This window comes from Eptesicus fuscus, chromosome 17 (assembly GCF_027574615.1).
Source record: "Eptesicus fuscus isolate TK198812 chromosome 17, DD_ASM_mEF_20220401, whole genome shotgun sequence".
In the NCBI taxonomy this organism is placed as follows: Eukaryota; Metazoa; Chordata; class Mammalia; order Chiroptera; family Vespertilionidae; genus Eptesicus; species Eptesicus fuscus.
In genome coordinates, this window is record NC_072489.1 from 52,129,458 (window position 1) to 52,147,796 (window position 18,339).

At 38.8% G+C, this 18,339-nt stretch overlaps 1 protein-coding gene across 1 annotated transcript in view; it reads right to left on the reverse strand.

The window, feature by feature from the left end:
- CCDC186 (coiled-coil domain containing 186) overlaps nucleotides 1-17,807 on the reverse strand; it is a 40,198-nt gene extending 22,391 nt beyond the window's left edge. The window contains exons 1-3 of the mRNA XM_008144330.3: nucleotides 17,613-17,807; nucleotides 6,945-7,631; nucleotides 1,973-2,099 (exon numbers count right to left, since the gene is read on the reverse strand). Of these exons, the coding sequence (XP_008142552.2) occupies nucleotides 1,973-2,099; nucleotides 6,945-7,597 (780 nt within the window). The 5' untranslated portion in view covers nucleotides 7,598-7,631; nucleotides 17,613-17,807. The remainder of the gene's footprint in view (nucleotides 1-1,972; nucleotides 2,100-6,944; nucleotides 7,632-17,612) is intronic.
- Nucleotides 17,808-18,339: the final 532 nt, after the last annotated feature.

The window sequence follows — 18,339 nt, forward strand, 5'->3', positions numbered from 1 at the left end:
TAACTAAAAAAACAGTGAAAATATCACAAAGGAAATTTAAATATTACATGCAAAAGAAAGTAGTAGTAAACAGGGAAACAAAAAGACATGAGACATAAAAAAGTAAAACTGGAAGATATAAATCCAACTGTTAATAATATTTAAAAAATAATAATAATAATAATATTAAGTGACAGCAAATTAAATAATAACATCAAAAGGCAGAGACTGTCAGATTGGAATAAAAAAACAAGATCCCAAATATGTTGTCTATAAGAGATGCTTCAGATTCGAAGATATAAATTCAAACTAAAAGGATAAAAAAAGTTGCTCTTTGCATATATCATGCAAACAGCAACTATAAGAAAGTAAAAGTACTACACTAAATATCAGACAGGCCGGCTGGGGGGAGGGGTCGTGAGCAGCTGGCAGGCCAGCCTCACCCCCAATCGAGGTGGGGGCAATCAGGGGTGAGGCCGGCCTGGGGAGGGGCCGCGGGCGTTGGGCCAGTTGGCCCTGCCCCCTGGTCAAACTCCTGATCAAACTCCCAGTCAAAGGGACAATTTGCATATTAGCCTTTTATTACATAGGATTATCTATTATCTACTGTTATTTTCATTATATAACTTTCTGTGAAAGATGACACAAAAGACTCTTTTTAAAAAAAATACATTTTATTGATTTTTTACAGAGAGGAAGAGAGAGGGATAGAGAGTTAGAAACATCGATGAGAGAGAAACACTGATCAGCTGCCTCTTGCACACCCCCTACTGGGGATGTACCCGCAACCAATGTACATGCCCTTGACCGGAATCAAACCTGGGACCCTTGAGTCCGAAGGCCGACGCTCTATCCACTGAGCCAAACCGGTTTCGGCGACACAAAAGACTCTTAAGGCTAGAATGCTTCTAATCCTGTCCCCAGAAGAAAAAGTAGCTCAGAAAAATAAAGAGCAGCTCAATTTTGCTACCAGTCTAAATATTCACTTTACTGATTCATGAAGAAAGGAAGGAAGGAAGAAGGGGAGGGAAGAAGAGGGGAGGGGTGGAGAGAGAAGTGAGGGGAGAGGAAGGAGGGATGGGAGAGGGGTGAAGGAAGGAGAAAGGGGGGAGGGGAAGGGGAGGAAGGAAAAGGAGAGGTGAGGAAGGATAAGGCTGGAGAAGCCAGCTAGCCAGATAAAATCTGAAGTAGGAGAGCCAAAGTTCACAGTATAGTTAATATTAAACTAGAAGCTTAAAAATATTCTAATGCCATATATGAATTTTTATATATTGTTTTTCCTTTAATTGGTAAAAAGTCTATCTGCCAAATCAAGTCGCCTTCTCAGATTTCTACCATATATAGAATACAATCACAAATATATAGAATATAATCACACATATCATATAAAAATATTGATTCCCAATTTATAAAAGAGAATGCTTTACACACCAAGCAACTCTCTAACTTAAAAGACAAAACTTTTGTTTATACACAAATTTCCAGAAATGCACTTATCTATATATATAAAAGCCTAACGAAATGGATGACCAAACAGGCTGCATGGGGTAACCAGGCCGGCAGGAGGGTTAGTGAGGGGTGACCAAACAACCGAGCAGCAGGCTGCGTGGGGCGACCAGGCCCACGGGGGGGAGGGGGAGCAATTGGGGGCAACCAGGCCGGCAGGGCGTGGGCAGTGAGGGGCGACCTGGCTGGCGGGAGGGGGAGCAGTTGGGGCTGACCAGGCCAGCAGGGGTGGCAGTTAGGGGCCATCAGGCAGGCAGGCAGGTGAACAGTTAGTAGCCAGTGGACCCGGATTGTGAGAGAGATATCCCTCAGGATTGGGCCTAAACCAGCAGTCAGACATCCCTCAAGGGGTCCTGGATTGGAGAGGGTGCAGGCTGGGCTGAGGGGACCCCTGCCTCCCCATGCACGAATTTCATGCACTGGGTGCACCGGGCCTCTAGTTTATTTTATAAATTGAAACGCAGTCTTTAAAGATTTGTCTTCTTACCTGTTTAATTGTGTTCATATGCTGCTTCTCTGTTTCTGTTCTTTTTTTTAGTTCGTCTCTTAAATTGTCTTTTTCTGAACATATATCTAAAATGAGCTCCTGATGCTTCTTATTTTCTTTAATTAACCTAAATGTGAAAAGGACAGTGTAAGTAAAACATAATTTAAAAAGGAGAGATGGAATATAATCTGTATGCAGATTAAGGTGTAGATTCTTATGACAAATAAATCAATATTCCTAAGAAATCCTTTTGTAATGACACATTACACTTTGGAAAAAAAATTCTCTGGCCAATCAGGCTATTAACATTTTTCTAGAAACCTGTATATTCCAAATCAAGTGAATATACTCAGAAAAAAACACCACACTCTTTTAAGTTTATGTCTTTGGGCATCACAATTATGAAATTCATCCCTTCAGATGAGCAATCCTCAAAGAGAGGTAATTTTGCCCCTCCATGCGTTTGTCTGGAGACATTTTGGTTGCCACAATAGGGATTGCAATTGCTACTGGCTTCTTGTGAGTGGAGGCCTGGGACACTAAACATCTTACAAACAAAGAATGACTTACCCCAAATATCAATGGTGCTGAGGTTGAGAAATCTTGCTTTAGATTTTAAAAATACTTTAATGCTATTTTAATAGTTATAGAAGAGTAGTCAATATAAAATAACAAAAGCTTAAGCAGACGTTTAATTTTGAATCCCCTAGAAAAGTATAAATAAAACCTTAAAAATTACCTGCAATAAGGTCAGTTATCTAAGAAGGTTAACAGCTAATATTTTAGGATTATTAATAGCAACAGCTAGTACTTAAAATTTATTGCACAATTACTACTTACTAAGTTTAGCTTTAATTGCATTTCATTTAACTCAAGCTTATGAAATTAAAGTTTATGAAATAATAATTATCTTTTTAATGAATTTTTTAAAAACCTGAAGCCTAGAACGTGTTCCAGTTCATTAGGCTAGTAAGTGGTTGAACTGAGATTTGAACCCAGCTGTAATTCTTTAGCCCAGGTCTTTACATCTACTTTGAAGATCTCTCATTTCACTCAACAAATGCTTATAGGGGCACTTACTATGTACCTATATTATTCTGCATGTTAGAAGTCCATTAGCAAACCATCCCTGCCCACAGGGAGCTTACATTCTAAGGGAGAATATTAAAATAAACAGCCAATAGATGTATAATAAAATCCCTGGTAGTGATTAAGTCCTATTAACAAAACTAAAGGAAGGCAGGCTCTAGGACAGACAGTCACTTGAGCTGTGATTTTCAGATAAGGTGGTCAGGGTAGGCCTTTCTAAGGACCACAGGACTATAGTGAGGAAGTAAATCATGCAAATATTCGGAAAAAAGAAAAATGTATCATTCATGAAAATTTAAGCCAAAGGAACTGAAAGGCAATTTTAGAACTAACCTGAGTCATGAAGCATTTAATTGAGTTAAAAACATTGTGTAACAAAAGGTTAATCTAGATTTAAAATGACAATATCTGACATTTTTATAATGCCTACTATACACAAAACAATCTCATCAGGTAAGTATCACCCCCCTCATACAGAAGAACAATCTTTGACTCAGAGGTTGATTTGGCTGGAAAAAGGGCTCTCAAATGGCGGTGGGCATCTTCCAACTCTGGGACTCTGACCAGAACTGTGCTTACTCGTCTATCACGCTGCCACTGTCCAGACAGGAGAGACTAATAGAGAGGAATTAAATTTATCTAGAAAATTAGGAATATAGTAGAAAATTAATAACCTTTAACTAATTCATTTCAGATACATTAAAAATCCTCTAAATCAGACTAACTAGGCTTATATTTTAACTTTGCTATTTACTAGCATGTGACCTTGAACAAATATTTAATCTATTTGTGCTTCAGTCACTTCATCTGGAAAATATAACAGTTCATACCAAATACGGTTGTTGTAAGGATTCTATGAGTTAAAATATGTAAAGTGCCAGGCATGATTAACAGCATGTTAAGTGTTTGCTGCTATTATTATTAAATGTATATCTTATAATTTACAAGAGAGGCATGAAAGTGATTAAGAGTCCAGATCTAAGGAAAGTGGAAGAGGCATCAGGGATAATTTCAAAGGGAAGGTCTAAAAAAATAAGTAGAGCTAGCAGGGAAATGAGGAAGTTGCCCTAAAAAGCAAGAATGGCAGCAACACTGATAGTTTCAAGTACAAAGTCATATAGTTTATTCAAAATAGCAGCATTCCAGAAGAATATGAGTGGGACTAGCAGCAATTAGTTTTGGGGTAGTATTAAAAAGGTCTTGGAGTCTCAAAACAGATTTGTGCACTCATATTCACAGCAGCATTATTCACAATAGCCAAAAGCTGGAAGCAACCCAAATGTTCCACTGATAGATGAGTGGATAAACGAAACGTGGTATATACATACAAAGGAATATTATTCAGCCTTAAAAAGGAAGAAAATTCTGATACATGCTACAGTATGGATAAACCCTGAAGACAGGTGCTAAGTGAAATAAGCTGGTCACTAATGGCAAATTACTACATACGATTTCATTTATATGAAACATCAAGAGTAGTCAAACTCTTAGAAACAAAGTTCAGTTGATCCTTGAAAAACATGGGGTTTGGGGCACAGACCCTTTGGCAATTAAAAATCCATGTATAACTTTTGATTCTCCCAAAAACTTAACTACTAGTAGCCTACTGTCAACCAGAAGCCTTACTGACAATATAAGCAGTCAATTAACAGATATTTTGTGTCATATGTATTATATACTGTATGCTTACAATAAAGCTAGCAGAAAGAAAATCATAGGAAAATACATTCACAGTACTATCCATATTTTTAAAAAATCCATGTAAAAATGGACCCACATAGTTCAAACTAGTGCTATTCAAAGGTCAACTGTAGAATGGTGGTTGCTAAGGACTGGAAGCAGGGGGGAATAAAAAGTTGTTTAATTCATATAGAGTTTCAGATTTGCAAGAATAAAAAGCTATGGAAATTTTTAACAATGTGAATATAATATAATTAACACTAGCCAACTGTATACACTTATAAAAATGTTTAAGATGGTAAATTTTATGTTGTCTATTTTATCATAGTTGAAAATAAAAATGAAAAAATAGAAAAAAAGCCCTGGCCAGTGTTGCCCAGTAGTTGGAGTGTCAGCCCTCACATTGAAGGATCAAAGAGCACATGTCTGGGTTGTAGGTTCACTCCCTGACCCCTTCTCGGGAGACAACCAGTCAAAGTGTTTCTCTCACATCGATGTTTCTCTCTCCTCTCCCCTCCCCGCTCCCTCCTTCCTTTCCACTCTGAAAAAGCAATGGAAAAAATATCCTCTGGTGAGGATTAACAAACAAAAGAAAAAAAAGAGGGGCTCTGGATGCTAGGAGGTTAAAGTTCAATGGATAAACCAATGAAGGATAAGCTAGTTTGGGGAATACTGATCCACTGAGCAAGATAATCTGAAATAGTAAAGACTGGAAGCAAGTTATCATTAAAGGGCAATTACATATCCTGCAATATTTGAATTATGCTTTATTCTGTCATCCTCCTCTGGTATGTAAACTTCCTCCTCCCCTTTACTACACACACACCTCCCATTCATGTATCATTTTTTTAAAGAGAATCAGTCTGTATTTCAGTGAAGGCTAGCATGTTTTATTTTCCTTTCTTAAAGGTTATAAATGAGTACCTAACCATAAGCACCACTTACATATGTAAATCTAGAATAAAAATACAAAAAAAAAAAAATACAGGGTGATATACTACTATTAGAAAAAGATAAAGTGAAATTAAAACTTGTTAAAATAGAAATTAACTCCACAAATACAAGAAGTCTAAAAATAACCATGTTCTTATTTACTGAATGATAACCAATTCTTCTGTTCTCTACATTTTAATCTTTTTAAATCAATAAGTTTACAATGAAGATTTTAAGAAAATTTTTAATTTTATGACTTCTCATTTCATTTTGAACTACTATTCATTTTGACATTATGCTTTACCTTCTTTCAAACCTGAAAAATTTTAGTTGTCTTTATAAATATTTCTAGATCTTTAATATACTTACACCTTTTAATAAAAAATTCCTTTAGACTTACATATTAAGACATGTAAAACAGAAATTTTAAATCATATTCAAAATATTGACTTTATACATATCTGTTTATATATGCTTATATCTGACAGATATATAGTACTAAAGGCACGGTGCACAAATTCGTGCACCAGTGAGGTCCCTCGGCCTGGCCTGTGGGATCGGGCCAAAACCAGCTCTCTGACATCCCCCGAGGGGTCCCAGATTGCGAGAAGGTGCAGGCCAGGCTGAGGGACCCCACCAGTGCACCATCGCTGCCACGGAGGAACGTGGGAGGTTGGCCAGCAGAGGAGGGACCTTGGGAGGGCTCCAGGGTATGTCCCATTCGTCTCTCTCAGTCCCGATCAGCCAGACCCCAGCAGCAAGCTAACCTACTGGTCAGAGTGTCTGCCCCCTGGTGGTCGGTGCACATCATAGTGAGCGGTTGAGCAGCATTAGCATATTACGCTTTGATTGCTTGAACTGCTGACTGGATGACCGGACACTTAGCATATTGGGCTTTTATTATATAGGATAGAGGTGGGCAAAAGTAGGTTTATAGTTGTAAATAAGCGAAACAGTCTATTCTTATATTATTATTAATTATCGTGTTATTTATAACTATAAACCTATTTTTGCCCACCCCATATAAAAACACTGATGCATACCTATTATTTCTAAAATAATACAAATAAAAATACCACATTCTAAAAAAATAGACAAATTGAATAACCAACATTTGCTTAATTATTCAGTAAATACATATTTGTGGATCAACTACAATGTGTGTGGCTCTATTGTGGAATTAAAAGTGGACAAGATAATGCCTTCCTTTAAAGAATGCCATCTTTAATTCCTGTGGAAAAAAATAACCTGAAAAAAATTAAAAACTTACTTCTTTATGGTGTGCTCCTGCTGCAAATACTTATCTTGCACACATTTTTCAGACATAATTAATGCATGTTCTCCCTTATTCATTCCATTTGGTACTCGGTGTTCTGAAAAATCCGTAGATAAGAGCTCAGATTCTATTTCTTCTAACAAATCCTCTGATGTTGAAACATTCTTTATCTTTGAAATAAGTTTCTTGGTGCAGTCTGTATCATAGGGACTTTCTGAGTAAGTCTTTTGACTAGCTGCTTCTGTAAATGTGGAGGACCTTAATTCTGCCAATATTTGACTTACTGTCTGTTCAGTTTCATTTGTTTTTGAAACTTGTTTTGTAAAATCTCCACCAGGAAAATTAGTTATTTGTTCAGAATTTTCTGGGCATACGTCTGTTTTAGAATCTTTACTTCCACCATGATCTGGAATACAGTTCTCCTGTGCTTCAATTTGATTACTGTTTTCATTAGGCTGACATGAAGTTTTATCAAAGTTTAATGACAATAGTTGGGACTCATTTTCTAAGCTGCTGCTTTCATCACCAGAAAACGAGTTGCTTGAGTCTTCCTTTAGTTCAGATGTTTTCCCAATATTTTTACCAGAGGAAATGGAGGCTGTGTGCTCTGTCTCTGACATGCTGACTGGCACCAACTCACTCTGCATTTCTTCAAATCTGTTCCTGATCTTCGTTTTACATCTAAGAAAATCAAAACATCAAAGTTTAAAAAAACCAAAACTTTTAAAAACCAAGACGCCCTATATACACAGAGTGGCCAGATTATTATGATCTCTGAACGCTGAACACATAATAATCTGGCCACTCAGAGTGTGTGTGTGTGTGTGTGTGTGTGTGTGTGTGTATGTGTGTATTAGAGGCCCGGTGCATGTCTTCGTGCATGGGTGGGGTCTGGCCAGTCTGGCCAGGGGGAAGGGACATGGGCAGTTGGCTGGCCTGCCTGCTGGTCGAACTCCTGGTTGAGGGGACAATTTGCATATTAGCCTTTTATTATATAGGATATACACTGAGTGGCCAGATTATTATGTGTTCAGAGATCATAATAATCTGGCCACTCAGTGTATTTGCACATATTCCATGATGTGGAATAACTAAGACCACAAATTTTTACTACTAAAAACTCTTTTAAAAGTCATTCCTGGAGAGAGAGAAAAAAAGAAAGACTAGGACAGCCTGTGCCACAACCAACAGGACAGTACAAAGTTTCATACTCTTTCCTCCTTCAATTCAGTCATACAACTCACTTCAGGTGCAGTTTGGCACTCCTCAATCACCCCCATAAGATGCTGGATATGGAATAAGACTAGTAACTGGGAGATTAGTGCCAAAGATGGTTTAAAATTCCTTCAGCTCCACAAGAGAAAAATGAGTACCTCAATAATCTATAGGAAAATAAGATAGCAATGACAACATCAGAAGAGAAATTACAAACCAAGATAATAAAACAAGACACATGAACAATGACAAAAACTCAGAAGGAAAACTAAACAATAACAAAACAGTTACTATAGCCCAAACACCTAGAGCTGAGTTGAAAAAAATTATGGTAAAGATCCCTGGCAGGGATTCCTTTTTCATCCAGGCTGGCATCCAGGAAGTACCATGGTGAATTCCAAACATGTTCATCAAGAATAAACCATACTTGGCTCTCCCTCCCGAGAGCATGCCCACGCCTTTCCTTCCCCCTCCTCTTACTCAACAGGTGTACATCTCCTTAACTCTAGGGACCCCATGAGACTTGCAACCAGGAGAGTAATGGGCAGAGGCAGCTCATCCCAGGCTCACCCCCAGAACCTGCCTGTCTCCAAGGCCCCCTTTTCTCTGACTTTCCAGCGAGGTGATAAAGAAATAAGCCTAGGCAGGGTACTTTGGCTCACTTCTTCCACTTAGCAGGAAAAAGTGACTTTTATTTCTCAGTGAGCCAAAGCAGCCCCGCCTAGGCTCACGCCTGCTGTTTCTCCTGTCCTAAGCCCTCCCTGTTTCACTTTCCCCAGCTTTAATAAGAAAAAGAAAAAGAAAGAGAAGAAACAATATTCAGTGTAACTCGAGTGGAGGCACTGAAAAGCCATATTTACAAAACTAACTCGATATTGTTAGAATCCATTTTTTTGTTATTTATGAGGGTTTACTATTCTAGCTATTTCCAGAAAATAATTCAACTTCAATCTTGGATGATTTTGTCAGATATCAACAAAGCATATACATGGTAGATGAATTACTGGAGTCATATAAAGTTGGGTAAAATGTGGGCAAGTCATAGTTTTGACAGCAACTAGGAAAGAAATAATTCCAGATGCAAGGTGAACTTCTAAAAAAGAAAAATTAAATTATTAAGTAACAGAAAGGTTATGTTCATTTTGGTCTATGATGGAGGTGGTGGTCAGAGGATGGTGAAAAAGGGTAAGAGAAGATAGCTAGGTACAATGCTCATCAGAATGATATACAGGAGTGAATTTTGTTAAGGACAATAAATCATGATCGACTTGGGACATACTTCATTAATCTATAGAGCTTTAGCATACAGTAGGTTCTCAAATATTTGTTGAATTAAAACACAGAAGTGACATTTGAGGAGCATTATTCTAGGAATGCAGAAAACAGGAAGAATAAGTCTAAGAAAGGAAGAGAAGACCAGCTTGTTTGTCAAATACCCTGCCTTTGAGTATAGACTGTCCTTTGGGGTATCAACTAATATTGACATTCGTCTTAATACTCTGAATTATAACATATTTCCAAACAGTCTAATAGAAATTACCATTATCTTGCTGCATATATGTTATAACTAAGACATAGCCTACACTAGTATTAAAGCTTGGTTTACTAGTAGACCATACAAATAAGTACAGTAAGTTGATAATTAAGACCTCACGAGTATGTTGTATTCCAAAAATCTAGGACAAAGTAAAATCATTCTCACACAGGGGCACTACGTTCCCCAAAGTAACTCACTTTAACTTGTGAATGTGTTGCTGCTGAATTTGAACTTTTAATTTAGAAATCAATCTAAAAGCTAAGGAAGGAAGTGGTTCTAAGCAACGTAACTAGTCCATGTTGTATCAACTGAAGTAGAACTCAGAGCTGACCAAAATGTAATGGACAGCAGATGAAGAATCTATTTAAAAGACAGTAAGTCTATAAAGACATTGCAACTCTCCAGAACAGAGAGAGCAAGTGAGAAGAAACTCAATCATTTGAGCACTTCATGAATTTTTACTGTCATGCTATGTCAAAAAAAAGCACTAAACAAATATTGGCTCTTATCCCCTCATCCAGCTTTCATATTCTCCAGGGTTTCAGTCCTCAACTTTATTTTCCCTCCCACAATTCACCCACTTCCATGTCTTGAGCCGACAACTCCTAGTTGATGCCCACATTATTTTCAGTCCTGTTCTTAAGTTACAGACAACAAATTATCTATACCTTCATTTTCACTCTATCTCTGTATCTATATTAAAATCTCCACCTGAATATAGGCAATTCCACTGAATGTTCCACCATAACCTCATACTCAAAATGGCTAAATCTAAAATCCAATGAATAGCTCCAATGATTGAGTACCCCTATTAATCTTTTTTGTCAATAGTATCATTTTTCTTAGTCATGACTCCTACTTTTCCTTTGCCTTCTTACTCTTTTACCAATTTCATGTCTCCTACAATTATACCCTCCTTTCTACTGTCACTGTTCCCACATGCAACCCAATCTAGGCCTGACCACTTCATATAAGGAACACTTGAATTGTTGGTTTCTCAATCTCAGTCCATTCGTCCCTCCTGTTTTCCTTCCTGCAACTCCAAGTAGAGAAGCAAGGATGATTAAAGGGCAAGTGACTTGAGACAACACTAGGACAAGTGTCACTCAATCCAGAGAAGGGGTGGAAATTTGTAATATTGGCTCTGCAAAAAAAAAAAGGGGAACAGAAGGGCCCTATGAATTGGGTCCTCAATGGCAGAAGGGGCCATGAAGCTACAACATCGCCCCTAAAAATCCCACACACATCACCTCCACAGAGCCCACCATCAAATGCAACCAGATGAATTACAGTAAGGTCAGGGCTATCTCTTCCCTCTTTAGAGGTTTGGGTAATGAAAACTCTGCCCCCACTGACTGGTCTTCTCTCTACTCCAAAAGGGCTAGGTAGAGAAAGGAAAGGGAACATATTTTAGAGCCAGATTATACCTCCTCCTCAATCCAAGCCGCTGGAAACCTTTCTTCAGGAAGAAAATGTGATTTTTTGAAAATTATTGAAACCTGTCTTGATTTCTGGAATGAGTTTTCTCTAGTAACCAAAAGTTGCAGAAAAGTTATGACATCAAACCAAGATATCATTAAGGAACAGCACTTCAGAGGGAAGTGAAGGGAGATGGGGGCATTTTACACAGTATGACTGGAGACCCATTGAGGAAAAAACACACAAAACCATTTCATGTTCATATTTCAGAGTTGTGATTCCTCCAGAAAACCAGTTGTACGACTTTTCCCATCTTATCTCTCAACACATTCCTAAAAGCCTAGTACTTCACTGTCCTCTACTAGTCCCTGACTAGTCTACTCACGATTCCAACTGCACACTAACCTTCCCCTGGCTGCTCCCATCCCGAATATCCTTTCCTTTCTTCTCTCCAGAGCCTAATTAGATTTAAAAAACTGATTCTAATGCCACATCTTCCTCCACAGTTTCCCTCATCACAAGTACAAAATTCTCTCTCAGGAAAATGAAAACATACTGCATTTATACTCATCAAGCAGAGTCACAGCCTTCCTTGTGACATTCCTGCACTTTCAAGGAGGAGGAACTGAATCACTCACTCTGAACTGAATGAATCTTAAATCTCAAACAACAGTAATAATAAGTAGGTAAATAAATCTAACAAATGTACTGTCTACTGCATTTACACTCATTCTTACAAATGCTATTCCGTGGTTCTCGATGAGAGTGGCACCCTCTGGGTTTACACAATAATCTGAGGAACTGAACAGCATTTAGTGGATGGGAACCAGGTTGTAAGGAAACTCATGATGTGCAAGATAGCACAGAACAACAAAAATTTGTCTCATTCTGCTGGATATTCATCTAGGTAAACAAACAAACAAAGTCCCTGATTTTATAATTTTCTCAGCTTAGACTGTTTTACTATTATACTCCTGTAAATTACAAACTGCTTAGTTTAACCTCAAAAGACAAGTACTTTCTATAGTGTTGCTCAGTGATATGCCCATGATCTTTGAAAAAGTCATCATATAACATGGCATCTGATAACCACTAAGCTTTCAAACTTAGTTTCCTGATGCTTAAATGGAGGCAAAAGGAAAAGGAGGTGTTAATGAAGATCCATGTGTGTATATATGTAACAACGCTATCACCAAGGATTAAATAACTATACAAGAATGGTGAGGGGAGTGGGACCACGATGAGTTTGATTATGTCCATGATTAACCAGGGGAAAAACATCTGAGTCTTCTTGTGGGCCTCCAGTTGGCAATGCTGATGTAGACCAATTGGGTTGCTGTCCAAGTTTCTTCGGGAGTTGGGGGAGGAAGTATGGCCATCAAAGCTACTGAGGATGGAATAATGTAGAAGTAGATTAAGGGGGAGGAGGGAATATAAAACTAGACACTTGTTTACAAGATTGGTTTAATAAGTGCTTGTATAAATTAACACTCATTTAGATATAGTGATTACAATTAAAGTTACAATATCTTTTGCTTTTTTGAAGTAAAAAGTAACAGTTATCTGACTTTTAGCAACTATAGCTCATTAGGGGAAAATACTGTAGTATTTAAATCTTAGCACAGTCAGAAAATCCTCTTAATTCAGCACTTTTTCCCCCCAGAGCTGTTTGTTTCCGACACAGTACTACAGGACCAATTCACACTTCTAAATTGTTCCAGTGAAGTGAGAACTGGTTTCGCTCTTACTGGAGCTCATCAGCTGTAGGCAACTGGTCAAGAAACATTTTTTATTTGCCTCAAGACAACCATTACCCACCTTGGATTTTATTTCTTCATGAAAGAACTCACATTTGTACAAAATTATTCCCATGTAAGAGCCATATAAATGAAAACACTGTCTCTAACAGGTTTGTTTTCCTGGTAAATTAGCAGTATAAACAACAAAAAACCTAAGCTTATTCAATAAATTGCAAATACAAATGAATCCAATCCACAGATTTTGGTAAAAGGCCTCATACAAAAGTATCATCAGAAATCCATTCCAAACTAGAAGGTAATTCATTCACCAAATATGAACTCAGTGTGTATTATGTGCAGGGACTGTTCTATATTTTAGGAGCATAGCAATAAATAAAAATCTCTTATAGAGATTACATTCTGATATAGTGGAGCAATATATAGAAGCGCTATGTTAAATTTTTTACTCTTTGTGTTTACAGTATTTTAATTTGAAGATCTATCAATGCTATCTATCTGCATAAGTGTTTTTTAACACATTGTGGACGGATCATGAGAACTCTCGCTTCATATTACAGTGCTTTACAAAGTATCATACTTTAAAAAGATATTAGCTTGTAAGAATCTGTAATAAATAACTTCAAAATGCAATGGGTATTTAATTTTAAAGCGTGCCGTCTTTAACATTTATGTAAACTTTTTTTGTCTTTAACATTTATGTAAATGTTTTTTGTACTCGTTCAATAGAAACTTATCTGGCCATGAGTAAAGCTAGCAATAAAACTACTGGTCCACAATGTGTTAAGTCCAACAGAAAAATCTGACTCAGTTCAGCATATTATTTACAACTAAATTTTTAAATTACAAACTATACCATTTGAGTCTCAAATAATACCAGCTGTATATTTTTCAAATAATGTCCATTAAGATAAGCAAGTAAAGCCTATGAGAGGATTCTGTTCTTCAATATAATGATTTACCATCATTTTACGGACAAGTAGATTAAAAAGGCTTTTACATAGTCCCCAAATAAACTTTGAAAGCAGCATAATCAAATAACTTATCTTTCTCACCAGTTCTAACAAGGTTCTGATATCACAATTAAAGTCAGAGGCAAAAATCACATTAAAAGACATCTGTAGCCCAACATAATCGGATCCCAACCGCTAAGTAAATGATTTTTAATAGTATTCACTTTAAAATACAAACACTTTCCTGGATAAAGTTTTTAAAAATAGAATAAAATAATAGGACCGAAAAGAACCTGTATAAGAAACATAAAGACCTTGCTTCACATGAAAATATTTGACAATGAAGTTCACAGAATGTGAATTTATGCAAATCAAATTCTACTTTTAAAAGAGCTGGCTACTACAAAGAATTCCAGATTAGTATGATCAAAAGGAAGAATTATTTTATAAAGTAGTCACATTCTAATTAAGCTTTTGGGTGAAATTTAATATATTGGATTTCCTTTACATGAAATATAATCACTAGATTTTTAAAGTTGCCTTTAGTCCACCAGTTTAAAATGTATGTTATATTGAGGCCAAGGTCAATTATCCCTGTAAGGGTTTGTTAATCTTTGCACCCAACACTCAGGGCAGGGTGCATTTTTTGATATATGCATTATATCATAAATAGATGTTAAAAAGACAGACTCAGGGCAATCGATGCAGCAGGATCCCTCACACCATACCTGTAGTACCAAATCCTTCGACAAAACAACTGGAGAAATTATGGTCCATCAAGATTCCAGGAAAAAGAGGGTAAGTGGCCACATCATATATTACATTATCAAGTTATATGTCATATTATCAGCTTGGTATCTTAGATTAATGCAATTTTATATACTTCTAATAACTTTTAAAGCAGAAAGTTATTAATATAGAAATCTTATTTTGAAGCTGCTTGTATAGAGCTCACAATCTGAATTTTAATAAGTCAAAGAAAACATTAAGTATTTTCCACTAATTATTTTCCCCAAAAATCTGAAAACTAAAAGGAGGAAAAAAATTGACGACAGTTCTTTTCAAAAAGAAAGGCTAATAACCTAAAAAAATAAAAAAAAAATAAGTGTGCCTTACATTATGGAGTTCTGATTGTTTAAATTTTGAAACCACCTTTGGCCTGGGCTTGGTTAATTTGATATGATGTAGTTTACCAAAAAATCAAATTATTCATTAGCACTTTCTACATAATCATCCCTATAGTAGACTATCAGTCCATGTCTCTTGATGTCAGACAAATCTATTCACAATCCAATCAATACTTCCCTTTTCTGGGTTTGATTTCCACTTCATATCTATTGCTCTTTCACCCCAATATTTTTCCTTTTGTTTTTTCTTAGCCCAAATATTTAAAATCTCAGTAACTGAGATATAAAGTTCAAAGGACAAATTTGAAATAATGATAAGATTAGAGGGTTATTTGTAAATTTCAATTATCTCTGTTCCCACTGTTGCCCTGAAACAAATATTAAATAAAACATTCACAACATTAGAAACTGTGTCTTATTTATGAAAAACTTGAGAATTGATTTTAGTTATTTAAAGCTAGAGATAAGAGATAAAAGGAAAATCTAAACTTTATTCAAATAAAAATAACAGAATTTAAGGATTCTTTTTTTGTTTTGTTAATCCTCACCTTAGTCTATTTTTTCCATCGAATTTTAAAGAGAGTGGGAGGGAGGGGAGAGGGAGAGAGACACATTGATTGGTTGCCTCCCCCCACACCAACCTGGACCAGCAGGGGCTGGAACCTGCAACTCAGGTACACACCCTTGACCTTGCCAGGAATTGAACCTATCACCCTTCCGTGGGCAGGCCACCACTAGAACCACTGAGAAACGCAGGCCAGATTAAGGATTCTTTAACATGCAACTGTTCCATGAATTAGTGCAGATTACTAGTCATTTTGCAAAGGCAAAGATGATTTTTCTAAGTCTGTAAATAAGGCTGCTTTGTCCTATCATTTCTCCCTAAAGAATGAGAATACTGCTACACTGTTCTACCTTCACTCCACGATGTCAGCATGTAGCTGTAAGATGTTTTTAAATTAAATATACTAAGCAATCATCATCAGCTGTGCTGTCATTGTATAGCATCAAAGAGCAACTCTTGAGTTTATGGGTAAAGGAATAAAAGGTTATAGTGTGGTTACTGTGCTATACCACCCCTTTTGCGTTAGCAATAAATAAGACTCTGAAATACCCATGACACTGCTTAAAGAAATCTTCAAGTTTACATGCAGGTATTCTGAATTAGACATGGTCCTATAAGTAAAATCAATCTAAAGACAATCCATGCATTTCTGGGGAATAAAAGCAATATGAACACACGTAGGGCATTTCCAGGTAGATTTCTCAGTAATTCTACATGCTTGCCTGTTATAATGTAAAAAGGGAGTTTTCATTCTTTAAATTCTGCAAGGCTTGTGAATTACTCAATACCATTACTGAGTTTTAAATAACATGAAAAGACCATAAAGGAAGGGATAAAAGAACCAGGCCAATCATCTCTGTTTCCTATTTGAGGTAACGATGAATAAAGAATTGAAAAGTAGCTGTACAGAGAGAGCAAACTTGATACACAAGCAGATAGTTCAGTTTCACTATCAATGTCTTCAGAACCTCAATCTTTCCCACAAGATCAACACTGCACATATCAAGGTGTAGTTAGTAGTTGGGAAGGCTACACCCACTAGCATACCTAAACATTTAATAGACCTTTTTTTTTTTTTTGAATGACTAACCAGCACACCTCTTGAAACCCTGTTCCAATGATTTACTGCACATTTCCCTTAGAAAAACTCCCAGCCTATCTATCATTTTGGAAGAAATAAAAAAAAAAAGCTGGGCATCAAGGGAACATGACACAGGTACCGAGAAAACGACCAAAACGCCTGGGGCGGGATGGCGTATTTTTACTATTCTGTCGGATTCCCATAGGTAGGAAGACTGTCAGCTGAAAGAGGCAGTTTCTAATACAAATGTTTTTTTGACTCCAAAAGGCAGGTCTCTTTCCTCTAAACAAAATAAAGACATGAAATTAGCTGCACTGCGTAAACTGTTAACAGCTGAGCCACCACCACACCTGCACGGTTCCCCGGGATCGCTACTCCGGGACCTGGAAGAAGGTGCTTTTTTCCCCCATTTTTTACACGTTAGGCAGAGACACAAATGTGAACTACCACCCTTACCAGCCAAGGTTCATCACATGCCGTGATGTCTTTGGAAGAAAGGCAACATAAAAACAAAAAGACCAGGTCTCTCATAGTCACAATCCCAAAGAATCGTCTCTTCGTTAAAAATCACAATAGTGGCAGTGTTTAGGATAAAAAGTAGCCACAACAGTCAACACAACACACACACACACACACTCCACTTGGACAGACAAAAAGAGAAAACAGGCGACTGAGTCTAAGAAAGATCGCAAGCAGGTGGGGCCGAGCCGCAGTTCGCATCGGGAGGCCGGGCCATCGGCCCAAATCCCGCCGCTCCCCAGGCACCGCTCGGGAGGCGCGGCGCCCCCGGCCCCCCGTCCACCCCCTCCGGCCGCGTCCTCCCCGGGGCAGCCCGGGACCGAGGGACGGAGGGAGGGCAAAGAGACCACGAACTCCGTCCCTAGCGCCTGCCTCCTCCGGTCCGACCGGAGCCACCCCAAGGGCTCGCGGGACAGCGAAAAGTGGGCGGCCTCGCCGCGCAGCCACCGCGACTCCCCGGTCCGCCCGGGGCGCCCGTCGGGCACTCACCCCACTTCTCCGAGCCTCAGTCTGCACCCCTAGCGAGGCCGCGGGAGCTCCGCCCTAGGGACCCACTCCTCCATGGCGGGGGGCGGCAGACCAGGAGATGCGAGGCGCAGCGGTGGAAGACGGGGCCGACACCGCGCTCTCTCGGCCGCGGCTTTTCCCTCCCCACAGACCCCCGCGGAGCTGACACATCAACAAAGATGGCGGCGGTGCCGGAGCCGGCTTGGATACAGCTGAGGGGGCGGGGCTCCCTGGGAGAGCCAATCAGCGCGGTGCGTCTGGTGTGACGCGCCTCGCCTTGGGCCAATGTAACCCGCCTGCAGTGGGCGGGGCCGGCGCCGCGCCGCGCTGCCTCCCGTCCCGGAGCAGCCAGCCCGGCTCTCCCGGCACCCACGCCCCTAGGTAGCTAGTCCTGTCCTACCTCCGACGCCTCTCCGGACCCCAGCGAGTGACTTCTTTCTGTGGGACGCGCTCATTGGATACCACCCTCCTCATCCTTTGGCCCTTCCTCTATTAGTCAGGAGGATCAAGCAATAAAAGAGCTTTCGAAATGAGGACTCCCCAGCTCGGAGGCGCTAACCTTGCACCTGACGTGGGCGGAGCCAGCAGGAGTAGCCTGCCTGCCCTTCAGACAATTCGTCCCTGGAAGACCATCTGGGGTTTCCATAACGCCGCGTTCCTGTCCGCGGCGTGGCACCCTCTGCCATTGTTGGATAATAGGCTGTCGGTG